This window comes from Chelonia mydas, chromosome 1 (assembly GCF_015237465.2).
Source record: "Chelonia mydas isolate rCheMyd1 chromosome 1, rCheMyd1.pri.v2, whole genome shotgun sequence".
NCBI lineage: Eukaryota > Metazoa > Chordata > Testudines > Cheloniidae > Chelonia > Chelonia mydas.
This window is the reverse complement of record NC_057849.1, coordinates 145,283,936-145,303,550: the sequence shown is the minus strand read 5'-3', so window position 1 is coordinate 145,303,550 and position 19,615 is coordinate 145,283,936. Positions and strand designations below refer to the sequence as shown.

Here is a 19,615-nt window from a genome sequence, read left to right as displayed (position 1 = left end):
CACCCCCAACCCTTGATAATTACCAAAGCTGAGTGGCTCTCGAGTGACACAGCGGCAGGCTTCCGGTGGCCAAATCTTTCATCTACCGGTGGGGACTGCAAGATGTATCCAGAGGGAGAGTCCAAAAAGAGTCCAACCACCTCAAAGTTTCTCCCCTTATTTATATATTAGTAATAGAATGTCCCTTAAAGAAAACTTATTAAGTAAGCAGTTTCAATGGTCAAGCAAGAGGTTCCTTCTGATTATCGATTAACCAGGTGTGGGTTTTTCCTCAGAGTTTGCAGCCTTGAGACCCCAATAGACATTCTTGGGGCAAATCCTGCTCTTCTAAAATGCATGTAGCAGCAACTTCAACACAATTCTTATCAGGAAGGACTCGGGGTCAAGCTGCCCTTTCTGTGGCACTCAGAACCCCCTCCCCTCCTGCCTTGGTCAAACTGAGAGTGCTGAATGGCCAATTTACAGCCTGCTGATTTGGCTGCTTTTAGCAATAATCCATAGTGGTTTCAGGCACTTTACTGGTTTGCCAAAGTCTCCCCATACGCCTTTGGCAGTTGATTCTCAAGCTCCACAGTGGGCATTCATTCGACGAGGGCATAGGCAATTCTACCAGCTCTGCCCAACTTCATGGTTTGTCGTACAACAGAGGCTGCAGAAGGGAGACATTGAATAATCATATCCCATATCTGCCCTGGCTCATATCCTTTTTGCCCAGTTCTTGCCCCTTATACCTTCAGGCCCTGAAGTGGTTTTGGCTACTTGTTGCTATTGCTTCCTTCCTTCTTGGTGAGCTTTCCATGTTGGGAGCCCTGTCCAAGTAGAAGCCAGAAAAAATTCAAGCTGAATCCAGCCCTATTCATAATTCTTATTAATTGTTCCTCTTACAAAATGTCTTTCCTCATCATCTCACTTCTCTAGTAATTTTTGTAACCCTTATTGCACCTTATTTTCTAGTTCTCAGATATCCTTTTTGAGATGAGATGACCAAACTGAAATAATAGTAGGGGTGAGGATGTACCATTGATGCGTATTGAGACTATTTTTATTGTGGATGTCATTACTCTTCTTAGTATAGTCTAACATTTTAGTCTTCTCTAGGGCTGCTGCTGCACACTGAAGTCTTCATTAAGCAATTGATTCTTAAATATGTTTTGCCTGTGGGGTTACCACTAATTCAGAACCCATCCGTGTGTACAAGTAGTTTAAATTGTTCCTTCCAATGTTCATTACTTTGCACTTGTCTTTGTTGAATTTTCTGCTATCATGTTGCCCGATTACCTAGTTTCATTTGGTCTGTCTGGAGTTACTCACAATTCTTCCTAGATTTGACTAATGTAAATAAAAGTGTGTCATCAGCAAATTTGCCACCTCACTCTTTACTGCCTTTTCCAGGTGGTTAATCAATATATTGAACAATACTTTGTACTAATCTCTTGAGTATGCTGCTATTATTCCATACTGAGTGAGCATTAACAGCAGTATATATTCCTACTCTTTATTTCCTTCCACTTTACTAGTTTGTAATCCATGACCAAACTTTACTTCTCAGCCCAATATTGCCAAATTTCCTTAAGAGCCACTTGTTTGGTACTTCATCAAAATACCTTTGAAAATCTAAATAAGTTATAGTTACTTGTTTTAAATTTTTGCATGTTCTATTTCAATTAATTTTAACAAGTAACAGAAAATATATTTTTCCCCAAAGCCATGCTATTTTGTCCTATAATAGTATTTTTAGAACAGTTTTATAATAATTTTCTAAACTGTTTACAGGTTATAAGATAAACATTATTTTCACAAGCTCACTCTTTATACTAAGTAAGCACAGCCTACCTTTTAGTGCTCTAGTTTAAAACTATTTTTAATGATGAATTACATATCTCAGCTACTTCATTTCCATTTTCCTTCAAAATGTTCTGATGAAAACCATTATCCAGTTGTAGAGATTTATTGGAATGTAACATCTCAAGGTTTTCCACCACATTATTTTGGATACCTATTTCTCTGACAATGTCTTGCCTTTGCTACCTGTAAAGAGTAATCTGGGGAAAAGTATTTTTATATTATCTTCTTTAAGCAAAATCGGGTGTAAAAATATCATTTAGATTCTCTGCAGTTTCCTATTCTGCCATCTTTGATAGCTAATGTTTAGTTAGCAATTTCTATTAAAAAAAAGTCTGATTACAATTTAAACTCAAGATTCTGAAAATATTCCTTCGAATATTTATGCTTGCTTTTGATTTCTGTAATGACAAATTACATAATCATTGTGTCTTTCAGTGATAGATTATTTACTAAAAGAAATATTCTTACACTGAGAACTGAGCAGTCTCAAATATGAGAATGTTAAGCTTCTGATGGTTCTTTCTTTAAGGAGAGTAATTAACATTTATAGTTTTGGGTATTGATTAATGTGCATCCGCCACCATGCGATTTGCTTGCTTTGCAGTCAGCCATACTGATTGTAAATTGTTGACCATGATTTTGTGTTTATTTAGTGTCATCAACAAACACTGAAAATATCTTGGAAAAATCCCACTCACCTTGTTCTGGAGCAAATAAGCTACAGTTCGATAATCTTCACTTTTATAATCGTGCCTTTTCAAATTGGGCTTATTAAAATAATATAAACAAGCCATTGTTTATTCAGTTTGATATGATGAATAAACTAGTATGCTAACAATCTTGGTCAGCTTTGATCATGTAAATATCATTTTGTAATATCAAATCATTGAGATATTTTAATGTAATGAATGGATACCAATTGACATGACCCTGCTTTGGATCATCGAGAATGAGGTGCATTTGTTACACAGTAGGTTAAAATGGTACTTCAATGTATTCAATAACTGCAAAATAAATCCAGGTAGGTTTTAAAAATCCATGATTTCCTCAAAAAATTAGTACCTTTACATTTTAGATGGGTGCAAAGGTAAAATATTACTGCATGTGTAATTTATTCAGTAAAATATAGAAAAGTAGAGACTCAACGTTAGGGACGCATTAGCACATCCTATTGCCAAAATATCACACTTGTTATAACAATAACCTTCTAATGACATTTTTCAGCTTAAAATTGCTCTTGCTAATTTTTGTGCAGTCAGTGCAAGTATTTTATTGCAAGAGAAAAGAGTAAAGTGGAGCAGTGGACTGATAAATCTGCAAAAGTTGTCTCTTCCTGACAATGCATTTGCAAGCTTGCTCATTAGCATTTTTAACAAAAAGGTGACAGTTGTCTGTACTATGAATATCTGTAAAGTGCTTTAATATCAGTTATACCTCATTTCTTGCTAATTGCACTATAATGCACCCATCTAAAGCATTTAGCTGAGGTTGTATAAATTCTGATTTCTGTGTTAAGATTGTGTGACACTTCTGAAAGGGCATAGCTCTAATTTTAAGTGTTTTATCCTCTTGCAAATTGTTTTATTTACAAGAATAGCAAGGCAAAATATTTTTCCCATCGACTCTTAATGTCCTCCTTATATTATTTCAGAAAATGCCTTGCAGAATTACTTTGAAAAAATAAATCGCATACAGATTGCAGTATTAGAACGAAGGGCTGGAAAAATTGACTGGACACCTACTGTCTGGAGGAACAAACCTTGCAGCCAAAGATAGACAGGAAGTTAGGGAAGCCCCAGCGTGCAAGCCCGAAAACTATACTACCCCCAGTTACTCAAAAAGGAGTTTGGGATTTCTACCTTGGATCCTGTTGGTCTTACTGTCTTTCATATCAGCCTCTGAGAAGAAGGCATCTGATAAAAGTGGAACTTAGCTCTGCTACAACTTTGTGTAGAGCTGGTTTTCCAGCACCATGTTAGAAAAGCTAGTTAGAATGGTTGATTTAATTGATGCTGGTTGCAAATGGCACTAAGGAGACAAAAAGGTAGCCAGGAATTGGCATGGCACAGGGGCATCTAGCCATGCTCCTATGTGAATCTTTCCCATGTAAGTGGCAATTCACTGGAAGATCATCACTATACAGGGGTGATCCCTTCCCCCGCCCCGGGCGGGGTAATGACAGACTACACCAATGGAGTGGCACACGGCTGCCCATGAAATATGGCCCATTATCTTTACATGTTTTTAACTTGTGTATACATAGTGGGTCTGATGCAGCACCAAATGAAATCAATGGGAATTTTCTCATTGACTTCTCTTGGTACTAAATCAGGCATAATAATAATGTTTGTCTTGCTGTAATTAAACCTTATTTTATATAATATGTTTATAAACCATATTTGATGTTTCACATGCTAAAGTGTAGATGATAAAACCAAAGGCTGGAAGACTAACTTAGAAGCTTCCATTTGAAAGGTATTCATTTAGAAAAGCACTCATGGCTATACACTTGCATTCCTAAAGACTTTTTCCTGCACCATGTGACTGATATATGTTATTTGTGTAAGATAGTATGAACTTGTGTGCTTGCCTTCTGGCTTTCTTCTCAAAGCACATTTATCTGAAATGGGTACATTTAAAAAAAATAGTTGTTGTTTACGTTAGCAAGTTAAATTGCTGCATCCATCACATCACTTTTTCACCTCTGTAGCATTGTAAACATGAACTTATTTCCTGGCAGATGAGCTGGGCTGCAATTTTCAGCTAATTGGAAGAAGCAGACCTGAGTCGGGTACTGTCCGCCTGATTTCAGTCTTAAGATATGATGATGATTATTGTGTCAAATACAATCAAGAATGTGGGCCTTGAAATGACAAGAGGCCTAGCTGTTTTTAGTTCAGGATTTTATATCAAGTTAGACCTCCTGTTCACAGATAGTCACATCTGGTTGCAAAAGAATACTATTTTAAATGTGCAATTTGTAGACTCTGAAATAAATTAGGGTTGAGAAAGCTTGATGTTTTGAAATCTGCATGACACCACTATACTCCTCACATAATCACCATTTTCAGTTTCTTAAACAGATTGTCGCGTACATGTATGTTTTAAATAGTTATTTTGGTTAAAGAGAACAAAATATGCTTGAATGTTTTGTTAAAAGACTTTATGCTGGGTCTTCCAGTGTTCTATGAATGAGTCAAGTATGAAACTATGCATTAGTGACCATAACTAAATTGTGAAAAAATTATTTGGGAACATTTTGTTAAAGTACTCCAGCATATTAAGAAATAGAGTCTTGGATCATTTATCTAGAATTTGTTGTAGCTAAAATCTATATGATAACCCATGCAAAAAATATAAGACACAAGCCAATAAACCAAGTTTAACTTAATTTTAAAAGAACAAACAAATGATGTGGTTTCTGATGCTTATCTGGGAGAAGAAAAAAATTCAGATTAAGTTTTTTGTTTTATTTGATAAGATTAAAGTTTTGATGAGTTGGTAATGATAATGAGATCATAGAAACAAAATTTAAATAACAAGGGTGCTTACTTGAAGCTATTTCCAGGATATTATAATATCACTAAGTAGTAGGATCCTCCCTGCTAATATAGAATCCGTGTCCTTATCTGTCTTTTATTGATTGAGTGAGTGAGTTCCCATGATTTATACCTACCAAGAACCAGTTCTCTGGTAGTTTTTACTAATCTGACAGTAATTTTCTGTTTTGTAATTTCTTGAAGCAGAACTTGGGCCCCAGTTCAGCAAAATGCATGGAGTGGAATCCTGGCCCCCCTGAAGTCAATGGGAGTGTAGGAATTTATTTCTGGGGGGGTAGGATTTCACCATTAATGCTTTAACATCAAGCGTGTGTGCTTAAGTTCTATTGAAATCAGCGTGATTTGAGCACTTGCTCAATTGGGGCGTGAAGGTCCATCATCTCTGCTTTTTCCTTTCTTTTGAGTTTAAACCAGTACAAGTCAGGTGACTGTCCAGTTTGCAGTCCAGCACTTTGCAAACAACACAGAAACTATGGTTACTAGGTTACCTGTATGTACTGTAATATATAATCTGTCCTGGACCACTTCAAGCTATGCCTTCCAGGGTATGACATCAGTTTTCGAGAAGGAACACTTTTTACATTCAAGTATGCTCGAGGACCTAGGCTCTAGGACTTTTGAAACATACTGGAATATAAATAACAAGTGTGTGTACATATAAATAGTAATGGGTGTGTGCATATACGCGTTTTCATGTATATAATTTATGGTAGTAGGTCTTAACTAGTACTAGTTACTGCATTGTAGATCAGTATATGAAGCAGGAGCCTTTCTCCTAGCTGCTGCTTTCACTACATCTTCTCCAGAGGCTGGGTAATTCATAGCTACCTATAACTTCTAGATTGAATAGTGCAGCGCTGGACCTCCATTGCTGCTTGGTAGTGCTGCTTTTTCTGTACTTGTAGGTTTTTTAAAGATTTTATTCATAAAACGCAAGGTGGCAGACCGTCAGAATGCTTATTTTTTTTAAAAAAAATGTCTACAGTCACTTGTGCTTCAGTTTAATCTACGTATTACATTGCGCCCATTGCTGTGTTTTGAGAGTTCTGGTTAAAGACCACCCGCCTCCGTAAGAAGAAATATAATGCAGTTACCCCTACATAGGGTGTATTCTAGCCACACATCATCACATAATACACAGAATAACATAAAATAGAAATACTAACAGAAAAAAGTAAGTCCGTTGGAAAATAAGCCCTATTCTGTTGCATGGTAGCAGGGAGTACTACTCGCAAGGCCACCAAGCTCAACATCTGGGAGGTGACAGCTTTAACTGAAAACTATGCTAACAGTTTAATGGTGTCTTTTTTGAGTCTTAATTCATCTAATGTAATGCCATCAATTATTAAATTTAGTTGTTTATACAGTAGTTAACAGTAAGAAAACAAATGCCTTTAAAACCTAATTATTTTGATAATCAGTTTTAATTACACTTAACTACTTTGTAAGCCAAAATTTTATCTTAATAAATTGTATCTGAATAATTAAACTAGTTATTAGATACCACCATTGACTGCTGTGAAATCTCAAGAGTGATAAGTTTTGGACTGCAGTAAAAATTGAAATAGTCAAATATATGAGATCAGAGATCAGAATTTAAAGTACTGGAGACTCAAGTGAAGACACTTGAGAAGAGTGTATGATGACGGATTGATGTATAAATTAAAAGTCCTAAATATGTACCTCATTTACCTAAGAGATGACAAAAGAGGCATGAAAGTAATAATGATAGCATAATATACTTCACACTTATTCATTTGTTTACGTGGTGAAGTTGTTAGTGATAAGGTAGGGTGTGAATTTAAAGCGCAATAGTTATTCTGGAATAGCTTCTCGTGTGGACACTATTATTCAGAAATAAAAGTGCCTTTTTCCAGTTTAGCTAATCTATTTGCAAAAACAAAATAATTGGTGGCATACATGTGGGAAGAGTTGTTAAAATTTACCTTAGCAGAACCAACAAGTTCAGGAAAGCATCATACTTAATGGATTCCTTTCATTCTGTGACCCAGATACAGTTACTTAGGTGCCTGTCTGCCTCTTTAGGCACCTAAGTCTACCACTTGGGTACCATGGACATTTTCAAAGCCGCTGCTCTGATGCCTAAGTACCCCTGGGTGCCTGATATTCCACCAACTGGCGTGTTCAAAGCAGTCTTAAGAGCTACTGCCATCCCAGAGCTTATCAGCTGCTCAGAGTCTTAGTGTGTGCCAAAGTCCTGGAGGCATTGAAGCAGGATTTTTAAACTAGGCAGGAGAATCTCAACAACAGGACCCACGCCTGTGGGCATCTTGGGAGCAAACTTAAGACTAACACCTTTCAGACCCTGAAGCAGGTGGACTGCATGCAGGTCACCAATAGGGTGAGGGCAGCACAACAGCTGCAGAAAAGATGCTCTGGGTACAGGGTAGTATGGGGTAAGTGTGAGAGAGGTGTTGAGCATGAGCAGGACAAAGAGAAAATTTTGGCTGCTAGGGTATTGTCTACCTTAACAGCTAACCTAGCTTAGGAGCCTGACTTCAGGAGAGAGTTCTTTGCTGAGGACCCTAGTTCAGGGCTGGAAATTCCATTAGGCAGCAGGGCACCTAGGGGTTAGGTTTACAATGCTTAATGAAGTAGCATCTAAATGCCTTTACGGATCTGGGCTTACTCTCCTAGGTCAGATATCATCTAACTCCTCCAGCTCTTGAGTGAATCACTGAAACATATTCAGCCACAGACTAAATGGTTCCAGAAAGGATCAGTGCCCCCCTCAACATTAGTTCCACAAGGGATGTCTAGACGCACTGTAGCTCAGCTATCACAGAAGAAATCTGCAAAACTACCATCAGTCATCTATCAACCTTTTCATATATCACTACAGACTTTACATTTTAACCTTCAGCAGAATCATCCTGTGGCAAGAAGGTGCTCCAAGTAGTGGTCCTAACATAAATTCATATTACTAATGTGAAGGATTTTAAGTCAGGATTCAGAATGGGAAGTGTATTATCTGATTATTTTCCTTTCTGGAATTGACCTATCCTTCATCTCTTGAAATGAATTATTTCAGTATTTCTATGATGGCCCCTTAACAGATCAAAGTGTGTCACTGGAATTAACTGTTCCAATTCCGTTTTGCAGTTACTCAGCTATCATGATGACAGAAGGGATGTGGCCAAAGCCCCTAGCCTTTTGTGGACAAATGTGAACTTCCTCCATTATTTACTGGAAAGGAGGCACAGACCAGAAGGTCTTGAATTCAGAGAGCGATTAGCCCCAGAAAATGAAAGTTCGGGTAACTTTAAATTGTGCTGAATAGGAATACCAAAAGAGAGAAAATGCATTTAAATAGAAGAGCTCACAAAGTGTAGAATTAAAGCCTCTACAAGTTACTGAGCCAGCCAGCATCCAATATATTTTATCTTTCAACCCAACGTGGTAACATTAGACCACCACAGCACACAGATGGACGTGCAATTTAGCAGACCATAGAACACTCTGATTTTCCCCATTAGATCACACTTAAAGAAAGACCTGTGCTAAATAAATTTATGACAGTTCACTGGGATATGCTCCGTGTTGTTGTTTTTTATTTATTTTTTACTTTCTGCAGTGTTCATTTATTCTTATGAAAATAATGAAGAATACTTATTGTGACAGGGTCAGGTCAGATGGCTACAGGAAAGTGGTCCTGTTGGGATCCTGGAAGTGGGCAGGCAGAAGCCTGTCCACTGATAAAGGACCTCTCCCAGCCTAAGGGAAGGATCCACAAGGCCCAAGATTCAATTAATTACGGGAGACAGCTAAAGATATATCAGGGGCAGGAGTCACAGGGCTAAATGAAGGGAACCTGATGAGGACACTGAGCAGAGAACCCCAGACAGCACCCACTGCTTCTCGAAGGTGTCAAGGGAACCAGTGGATGTCGCTCAGAGGAACTCTGCCCGGATGCGTAAGCAGACGGAGGATCAGAAATAGGCCATGCAGTTGCAGTGGGTTATATGATTTTTCTGGTGTACATTGGAATAATACTTCCTTATTTACTTTCTCCATACCACTCATGATTTTATAGACCTCAATCATATCCCCCCACCCCTCTTAGTCGTAAGGAGCATAAGTATTATAATTGACATTTTGCAGATGAGTAAATAGGGCAAAAAAGTTTAAATGATTTGCTCAACATCATGTAGTCAACAGTAGAGCTGGGAAGATAAATCAATATCCCTGACTTCTAGGCCTTTCCCACATACCTTTGTATATATATTAGTATGGCTCCGTGTCTGTCATGGAGCTGTAGAAGTCACAGATTCCATGATTTTCCTTGACTTCTGCAGTAGCCAGTATGGCTGGCCCCAAGCCAGCCCAAGCAGTTGGCTCAAGGGACCGGCTCCAGGGCCAGTCGCACTGTGACTAAATCGTAGCCTTATGTATTAGTAGGTACATACTACTAACTGTGGTATGTAACCTATCATTTAAATCAGCTTCTGTACCAGATGACTGGAGGATAGCTAATGTGACACCAACTTTTTAAAAAAGCTCCAGAGGTGATCCCAGCAATTACAGGCTGGTAAGCCGAACTTCAGCACCAGGCAAATTGGTTGAAACTGTAATAAAGAACAGAATTCTCAGACACGTAGATGAACACGGTTTGTTGGGGAAGTGTCAACATGTTTTTTATAAAGGGAAATCATACATCATTAATCTACTAGAATTTATTGGGGCACCAAGCATGTGGACAAGGGTGATCCAGTGGATATACTGTACGTAGGCAATGTTCATTGCCAAAGGCTCTTAAGCAAAGTAAGCTGTCATGGGATAAGAGGGAAGGTCCTCTCTTGGATCAGTAACTAGATAAAAGATAGGAAACAAAGAGTAGGAATGGTGAGTTTTCAGAATGAAGAGAGGTAAATACTCATATCCCTCAGTGGTCCCCTGTAGTGGAACCAGTACTATTCAGCATATTCATAAATGATGTGTAAACAAGGGGTAAACAGTGAGGTGGCAAAATTTGCAGATGGCACAAAACTACTCAAGATAGTTAAGTCCAAAGGAGACTGTGAAAAGTTACAAAGGGATGTGACAAAACTGGGTGATTTGACTACAAAATGGCAAATGAAATTCAATGTTGATAAAGCAAAGTAATGCACATTGGAAAACAATTCCAACTATGCATATAAAATGATGGGGTCTAAATGTGCCACTACCACTCAAGAAAGAGATCTTGGAGTCATTGTGGATAGTTCTCTGAAAACATCCACTCAGCGCAGCAGCAGTCAAAAAAGCTGACAATGTTGAGAATCATTAGGAAAGGGATAGATAATAGGACAGAAAATATATTTCCTCTATATAAATCCATGGTATGCCCACGTCTTGATTACTGTATACAGATCTAGTCACTCCATCACAAAAAAGATATAATGGAATTGGAAAAGGTACAGAAAAGGGCAACAAAAATGATTAGGGGTATGGAACAGCTTTCATATAAGGAGAGATTAATAAGACTGGGACTTTTCAGCTTGGAAAGGAGACAACTGAGGGGGAATGTGCTAGAGGTCTACAAAATCATGACTAGTGTGAGAAAGTAAATAAGAAAGTGTTATTACTCCTCTTCATAACATAAGAACTAGGGGTCACCAAATGAAATTCATAGCATGTTTAAAACAAACAAAAGGAAGTATTTTCGACACAGTGTAGTCAACCTGTGGAATTCATTGCCATAGGATGTTGTGAAGGCCAAGACTGTAACAGAGTTTAAAAAAGAACTAGGTAAGTTTGTGGAGGATAGGTCCATCAATGGCTATGAGCCAGGATGGTCAGGAATGGTATCTCTAGCCTCTGTTTGCCAGAAGCTGGGAATGGGCGACGCGGGCGATCTTTTCTGTTCATTCCTTCTGAAGTCTGTGGCGTTAGCCTCTGGCAGAAGACAGGATACTAGGCTAGGTGGACCATTAGTCTGACCCAGTATGGCTGTTTTTATGTACTTTGTGTTGTATGAAGTTTAGTATTGTTGACTGAAGGTGACTCAAGAATATTTTTAACAGTTGCATGGTATTTTTAAGATTTCTCCTCTTCTGGGTTCTGATGGAGTATGCCACAGAAACATGATCCTTTGTTTCAGCCTTTGTGTTTAGCACATTTGAAAGAATGACAAAACTATTTAAATAAAGTTGGAATGGAAGTGCTTACTTCTGTTACTGGATTCTGTTAATATAAGTGAAACACATTCATCTATTTTATTCTATATAAACAGAGCAGGAATTCCTGAAACCACTCTAAAAATGCTATTAACTATTTTGTAGAAAACATTTTATTGAGTAAACCACATTAAGGAAACAATAAAGAAATATGAGTAAAACTGTAATTATCTGGATCCCCTTTTGGTAGGAAAGAGACATTAAAGCATTTGATAATTGCATCTTCAGATCAAATTAGTTTCTGTGTAAATCTGAGGAACATCCAAACTTCAGATAACCAGTGATTTGGATAATTGGGGTTCACTAGCATTAAATCTGAAACATAAACACTTCCCTAATACAGGCTTTTAACTTTCATATGTTTCACCTAGGGCTTTGACAGCCAAATTTCAAAACGTTAATCTTAGATTTTAGGTTGAGCAGGCCCTTAAAACTTCAAAAGCAGATGTGGGGATTTGCTTTCTGGAAGGATTGAAGATGATTCTTGGGGTGGAAACTCTACTGCTTCTCCTACCAGTTTGCCATGTTTGCAGTAGTGCCATCATCATGTCAAGTTAGACAGTAAAGAAATAGGGGCATCTTAACAGAATGTCATGTTTTCATTTCTTTGGTTTGTTTTTTACCTTTAGCAATTCAAAATAGTGTGTGTGGAGGAAGTGGGGGGGTTGTAGTATTTAGATTGCCCAGTCTTCTTCTATGAAAATAAATGTTCCCTCCCTCACCCATCGTCCTTTGTTATAATTTGTACTTGATATAAAATCAAACTTATATTTAGATGATACAAGCCCAGGAAACCCTGTCTTAAATTATTTATTTAATGCCACTAAACTCCTCATCCAGAATATGTATTTCCCTCTCTCCTATAATTTTCTTGTGGTTTTCATTATTATATCCTAAATGTGACATCCGAATTGCTTTATTCATCATCTTAGAGGCCTTCCTTTCCACATTTCAATCTTATTATTTTGCAAATACATCACCGTTTAAAGAACCAATTATATTAAAATATATGGATGTACTGCAGAGATTTCAGAAAGCAGCATGGAATATGCCTATTCCAGTTTCAAATTCCAATTTTTGTGAGATTATTGTTAAATGATAAAGGTTGTGACTTTTTTTTGAAGAGTAAGTCATTCTCCCCCTCCCCCCCCCGATTCATGTAAAGTCTGTGTATGACTGATTTAAGAATTCAGTGCAAGCACCTAAAAAGTTAACACTTTTTAAACACATCAACAATCTAAAGATCTAAATTTTTTTTTAAATAAAAAGAGAGAGAGAGAATAAGAGAGAACCTATTTCAAATAGGTATCCCATTTCCAATAATCTTTTTGGGTGTTATTTCTTCCATAGTTGAGAGGGTGACCTGTCACGATTACTATATAGAGAGAGAGTAAGTAAAATGTTAAATGCGCCAATATTTAGAAGGCAAAAATACCAGTGGTTTTGTAGTTAATAGTATGCTCTGTGGAAAACCATGTGGTTTTGCACGCTCAAAGAATTATGCTCCCTAAGATTTCTGAGAGTCATAGCAGAACAGTGTCAGAATATTCTTTATAGCTAACATGTATCTCACTGTAAGCCCAGTACGATTAAAGAAGGTATTGTTTCTTGTAGTGTAGACGCTTCCATCAAACATAAATTCCGGTCTTCAGCAATATGTCTACATCTGGTCTATTTTTCCCTTGACCTGAGCTCATGTTCATAAATTTTCTAGATTAAAAATTACCTATTTATTAACATCGGTGGGTCAGTTTTAGTTTTTGATCCTACTTTTCAGCCTACAATGCAGAAAATAACAAACTCCTTTTCTTTTACACCTTGGTATGCTATTTGCAGCATGCAGCTATATTTATCAGATCTGCTGAGGTTCACATTAATTCTACTTAGAATCATGCCTGTGTCCCAGGTTTCAGAGGAAATTCAGGTTATTAGGGAATTGATCCACATTATAAAGCAAGGTTCTGATCTTGCAAAGATTTAACCATGGGCTTAGTTTTGTAGGATTGGGCCCTAACTGTGGTCCACTAGTGATGCAAGCTGTATTACATGATATATTTAAAACTAAATTTAAAAAACACTAAAAAAAGCATAATTTACAGAAGAATCCTGCTCTGTAGAACTGGATAACCCACATGGTCTTTTTCCATCTTCGGTGAATAAGGCAATACACAGATGCAAGACATCTGCTATAACACAAAGCTGAGTCAAGTGATGTCACAAGAAAGTTGTCTTGCCACTGTTATGCCCTCTCACACTGTCACCCAAACAAACCAGGGTTCAATAATGGCAAATGAGTAGAGAACGACCCTGTAGCCTGTATGCTCCAGCTCACACCAGTTGAGCACTTACCACCCAGTGTATATCAGACCTGGACTATATGATGTTGTCTTAATTGATTCCACACTGGAGTTGGCAGCTCTGGAGATGCGATGCTCAAGTGGGGCTACACTTTTGGCCCCAATATCTGTGACTGTGGCAAAGAGCCTCAAAATATAAAAAGAAAAGGAGGACTTGTGGCACCTTAGAGACTAACAAATTTATTTGAGCATAAGCTTTCATGAGCTACAGCTCACTTCATCGGCTGCATTCAGTGGAAAATACAGTGGGGAAATTTATATACATAGAGAACATGAAACAATGGGTGTTACCATACACACTGTAACGAGTGATCACTTAAGATGAGCTATTACCAGCAGGGGGAGGAGGGAGAACCTTTTGTAGTGATAATAGAGACTGTCCAGTTTGGCCAATATACATGGCAGAGGGGCATTGCTGGCACATGATGGCATATATCACATTAGTAGATGTGCAGGTGAATGAGTCCCTGATGGTGTGGCTCATGTGGTTGGGTCCTCTGATGGTGTCGCTAGAGTGGATATGGGGACAGAGTAGGCAATGAGGTTTGTTACAGGGATTGGTTCCTGGATTAGTGTTTCTGTGGTGTGGTGTGTAGTTGCTGGTGAGTATTTGCTTCAGGTTGGGGGGCTGTCTGTAAGCGAGGACTGACCTGTCTCCTAAAGTCTGTGAGAGTGAGGGATCGTTTTCCAGGATAGGTTGCAGATGCTGGAGAGGTTTTAGCTGGGGCTAAGTGGTATCCTGTTAGTTTCCTTGTTGGGCCTGTCCTGTAGTAAGTGATTTCTGGGTACCCATCTCGCTCTGTCAAGCTGTTTCCTCACTTCCCCAGGTGGGTATTGTAGTTTTAAGAATGCTTGATAAAGATCTTGTAAGAGTTTTTTCTGTCTGAGGGATCGGAGCAAATTTGGTTGTATCTTAGGGGCTGTAGACAACGGATTGTGTGATATGTCCTGGATGGAAGCTGGAGGCATATAGGTAAGTATAGCGGTCAGTAGGTTTCCGGTATAGGGTGGTGTTTATGTGACCATCACTTATTTGCACTGTAGTGTCCAGGAAGTGGGCTGGTCCAGGCTGAGGTTGATGGTGGGGTGGAAATTATTGAAATCCAGGTGGAATTCTTCAAGGTCCTCCTTCCCGTGGGTCCATATGATTAAGATGTCATCAGTGTAGCGCAAGTATAGGAGGGGCGGTAGGGGATGAGAGCTGAGGAAGCGTTGTCCTAAGTCAGACATAAAAATGATGGCATACTGTGGGGCAATGTGGGTACCCATAGCAGTGCCACTGACTAGAAGGTATAAGTTGTCCCCAAATCTGAAATGTTTGTGGGTGAAGACAAAGTCACAAAGCTCAGCCACTAGGTGTACCGTGGCCTCATCAAGGATACTGTTCCTGACAGCTTGTAGTCCATCCTCGTGTGGAATATTGGTGTAAAGGGCTTCTACATTCATGGTGGCCAGGATGGTGTTTTCAGGAAGATCAGCGATACATTGTAGTTTCCTCAGGAAGTCGGTGGTTCTTGAAGATAGCTAGGAGTGCTGGTAGCATAGGGTCTGAGGAGAGAGTCCAAATAGCCAGATAATCCTGCTGTAAGAGTGCCAATGCCTGAAATGATGGGGCATCCAGGGTTTCCAGGTTTATGGATCTTGGGTAGCACACAGAATACCCCTGGTTGGGGCTCTAGGGGTGTGTCCATGTAGATTTGTTCCTGTGCTTTAGCAGGGAGTTTCTTGAGTAGATGGTGTACTTTCTTTTCGTACTCCTCAGTGGGATCGGAGGATAGTGGCCTGGAGAATGTGGTGTTGGAGAGTTGCCTGGCAGCCTCCTGGTCATAATCCGACCTGTTCATTATGTTCTTTCCCTCTCTTGGTATTGACACCTCCTCATCAATGGTTGGGAGTGGACTACATCCACCCTGATTGAATTGGCCCTATGAACAGTGGTTCCCCACTTGTAAGGTAACTCCCTTCTCTTCATGTATAATAATGCCTGCATCTGTAATTTTCACTCCATGCATCTGAAGAAGTGGGTTTTTTACCCATGAAAGCTTATGCCCAAATAAATCTGTTAGTCTTTAAGGTGCCAACAGACTCTTCGTTATTTTTATCATCATATGGACACGTAGAGCCACTTTTTGATGCTACTCATACCAGTGTAAAATTGGAATAATTCTATTGATTTAAAGAGAATAACTCCAGATTTGTACATATGTAACTGACATCAGAATACAGTCCTTTATCTCTTGAAGAAATAATAAATGAATGAATGAATAGCCTAAGACAAGGGATTTAACATTTTTTCTCTCTTTCCCTATTACAAAAATGGGTTCAATAATTATACTCACCTTTGTCACAAGGAACATGAATTGTGGATTTTAGCTCTGAATTAATAAATTATCATTTGACTGAATTGAATTCACTGCTCTCACACTTCTGAGCTATGATTGGCTGCTTTAAATCCCTCTGTTTCCTGGCTGTATTCATAGTTTGGAAGAATCCTTGATGAAAAAACATGGTAAATGGGTAAAGCACCTTAAACTGTTTTTCAGCCTAATTCTTGTTTTTTCTGGTTCAGCAACAGCTAGGTATTAGGTTGTGCCTTTCGTTCTTTAGGAACCTAACCTTTTGGTGACAAACAAGATTTGATATTGGCTCTAGCACACAGAAATTTCATGATTTCTGTGTGAATTGGTGGGAAATTTACAATGTTGGAAAATATTTCTGGGATAATCTGTTGTGCAACTTTCTTTCAGACTACCTAGAAAACTGCATCACTCTTGGACTTCCAACCCAAACATAAATGCTCATCAGTAGAAAGTTGTGTAAATTCAGGTCACATAGCTGTTTGTTAGCCAGGAAAAGTAGGCTATGCTGAAACATCATGCACAGATATGAAACTAGCTATTGGTTGAAGACTGAACATATGATTGAGCAGTGCAACTCTGGAAATACCTCCCACAATCAGATGCATATGGCGATATGTTTACTGCAGATAGGGAAAGATACATATAGAATTCTGCTGCTTTGCTGTCACACACAGATCTATCGACAGTAGGAGGCAATTGTTTGAGAGTCTCCTCAGCGGTAGGATTCTGATGTATAAGAGACCTAGTCTTAACTTCCTTTGCCAATCAGTATATGGAGCTAGTGTTCAGTTATCACACCTTAAACTATATTTATGAGATGATCAATGTTTAGACTCAACCCTTTTATTATGAATGGTTGACACTTTCTGAACCTATTCCATGCATTCCAAGCTAATGCAGTGAAGACAAAAGAGGAGGCTTCTATCCTGTGTTAGCAATAACTACACTGCTGAAGAATGTGTGCTCAGCAAAAACATCTCCCATGATGAATAAACAACTCATGCATGAGCAGTGCTGCCATCAGATCTTCAGGAGTTGTTTATTGCTGAGTATGCACTTCCCATGATAAAGTTACTGTCCAAATAAATTATAGTTTTGCTTAATAATTGACAGTCACATATTAATAAGTGATGTGTCACATGCAGGTGTTTGAATTTTTAATCCATTTTGAGCCTAAATTTAATAATCAAAAAGTGTGCGTGCAAATAGGACATAAATTTTCTACTAGTTCTGATGGATCAGACCAAATTTACCATATACCTAAGGGATTTTTATTACAGGAACGCTTGGTCCTTGAATATTCTTCTTTACCAAATTGTTATAATTTAGGTTTTTGCCAAAGGCAGAGAAATATTCTTGAGATTTCAAAGGTGATCTTTTATTAAAAAGCTGATATAGATCTTTTTATGGTTGTTTCATTGTATAATTTGTGTAAGACCTTTCTATATGGTAGAGCAGCTTCATGACCCTTTGAACATCTTCTGCATTGTTAGGACACAAGGTTTTGAATACAGCTCCCAAAGCTTGCAACTTAGAGGAATTATTAATTGGAGTAAACTATCCTTGCCACTCAGTGACCAAAAACTACTTTGTGATTTCCAAAAATTAAACAAGCTTGCAGGCAGCAGCAGGCTTATGAGTGATAAGTGAAAAAGCTTTGATCATATTTGAAAGGAATTAACCTTGATTTGTTTGAGTTCCAAAATTTCAGGTATAGTACATGGTGTTCTTTACCAAAATAATGTCATTTCCTCTAGATTGCAGTTGAAAAATGTCATTGTGTACCTCCTCCCACCATCCAAAAAGACAGAGATGAACATTAGCTTGGGGGGTGGAGGGGCATACAGTATATAGTGCATCATTCTTATGTACATTTTCTTTCATTATAGTAGCTTATCTACAAATTCTCTTCTCTTGATTAGTACAGTAAAAACCTGCTGTGGGTTTGTGGGTTTGTTTGTTTTTAAAAAATCTACACTTGTTCTGATTTCTGTGAGTGCTGCATTTGACTGTTTGTGCTTGCACAGGGTTAGTGAGCGCGAAGCTGAACTGGAAGCAGCTCTAAGGCTGCTGCAACAGTTCTACCTGGATCTGGAAAAGTTCCTTGCCTGGCTTACAGAAGCAGAGACAACTGCCAATGTCCTGCAGGATGCTACACACAAGGAAAGGATACTAGAGGACACGAAAGAGGTTCGGGAGCTCATGAAACAGTGGCAGGTAAGTCAAGTGTTTTAGCTACATAGACCTGCATGAATGCAAGATAATGATTTCTTTGTGCTTGTGCATGCTGTTTAGCTTATTTTAAACTGAAATGAAATGGGAAATAATACTGATTGTGGTACCGATGTTTAATTGTTGCTTTGGGGAATTCCTTTAAAAATTGGGTGACACACATTCTGATACTGTTTAACATCCTGATCTTTCAGTGACTGAGTCATTTAGACATGGAATGAGATACTGTGTGTTTTGAAGCACAACTTAAAACAAACAGAAATAAAAACTTTGCTGAAACACACATTTAGATTTTATATTGCAGAAAAATTAATTATGGTGCTGATGCAGAGTCTTAAACTAAGAGTTATTGACATATATGAGTGTTTGTTATGCATTTCTGATATTTATAGCAGTCCTGTATATATTGTGTCTAGTTTATTCTCTGTTGTTTAACTGAATTAGTTTTGCTCCATTACTTTCAAATACTTCAAAAATATTAATCTTGCATTTGGTTGATTTTTGTTAACGTGCTCAGCTGGAATAAAAGAAGATGGCCTGTCATAGTTAATGATCATACAATTTTCAGACAATTGTTTTCCCTGGATAAAAAAAAATGCTTTCTCTACCTTTAATGTTAAGAAAGAGAAGGTGGCATGTTTTCTTGGTTTCTTTTAAGAGAGTCTTCATAAGAAAAGATTCATCATTAGAGATGAAATACTATGGCTGAGGCACTTATATTTACATTGTGCTCCCTTAATAGGGATGTGTGTTCACAGATTTGTTAAATTATTGTGGTGCATATAAGGCAGAGCTGTATGGTAAAATGTACTTACAGTGCTTTAGCTTCACCTTGGTAATAAATTCACCCACATCCAAATCTGGAAACTCCAGAGTCTGGAGATGATAATAGTTAATTTGTACATTAATTTAAATGTGAATTAATTGAAAATTACAGAGATTGTGTTCCATAAATAACATTAGGTTAGAGATAGCGTTGCCTTTTTTCTCAAATGCACTTTATACTATTTATTCTACTATAACTCGTTTTTCCATTGTAATGCTAATGCATTATTAATAAACTCCATTATACTGTACTTTAAAAG

At 38.1% G+C, this 19,615-nt stretch overlaps 1 protein-coding gene across 9 annotated transcripts in view; it reads left to right on the top strand.

Moving 5' to 3' along the window:
* DMD (dystrophin) overlaps window positions 1-19,615 on the top strand; it is a 1,912,888-nt gene that overhangs the window by 1,495,511 nt on the left and 397,762 nt on the right. For all 9 annotated transcript variants that reach the window (XM_043538015.1, XM_043538014.1, XM_043538013.1 and 6 more), the window contains one exon: window positions 18,326-18,515. In XM_043538015.1, the coding sequence (XP_043393950.1) occupies window positions 18,326-18,515 (190 nt within the window). The remainder of the gene's footprint in view (window positions 1-18,325; window positions 18,516-19,615) is intronic.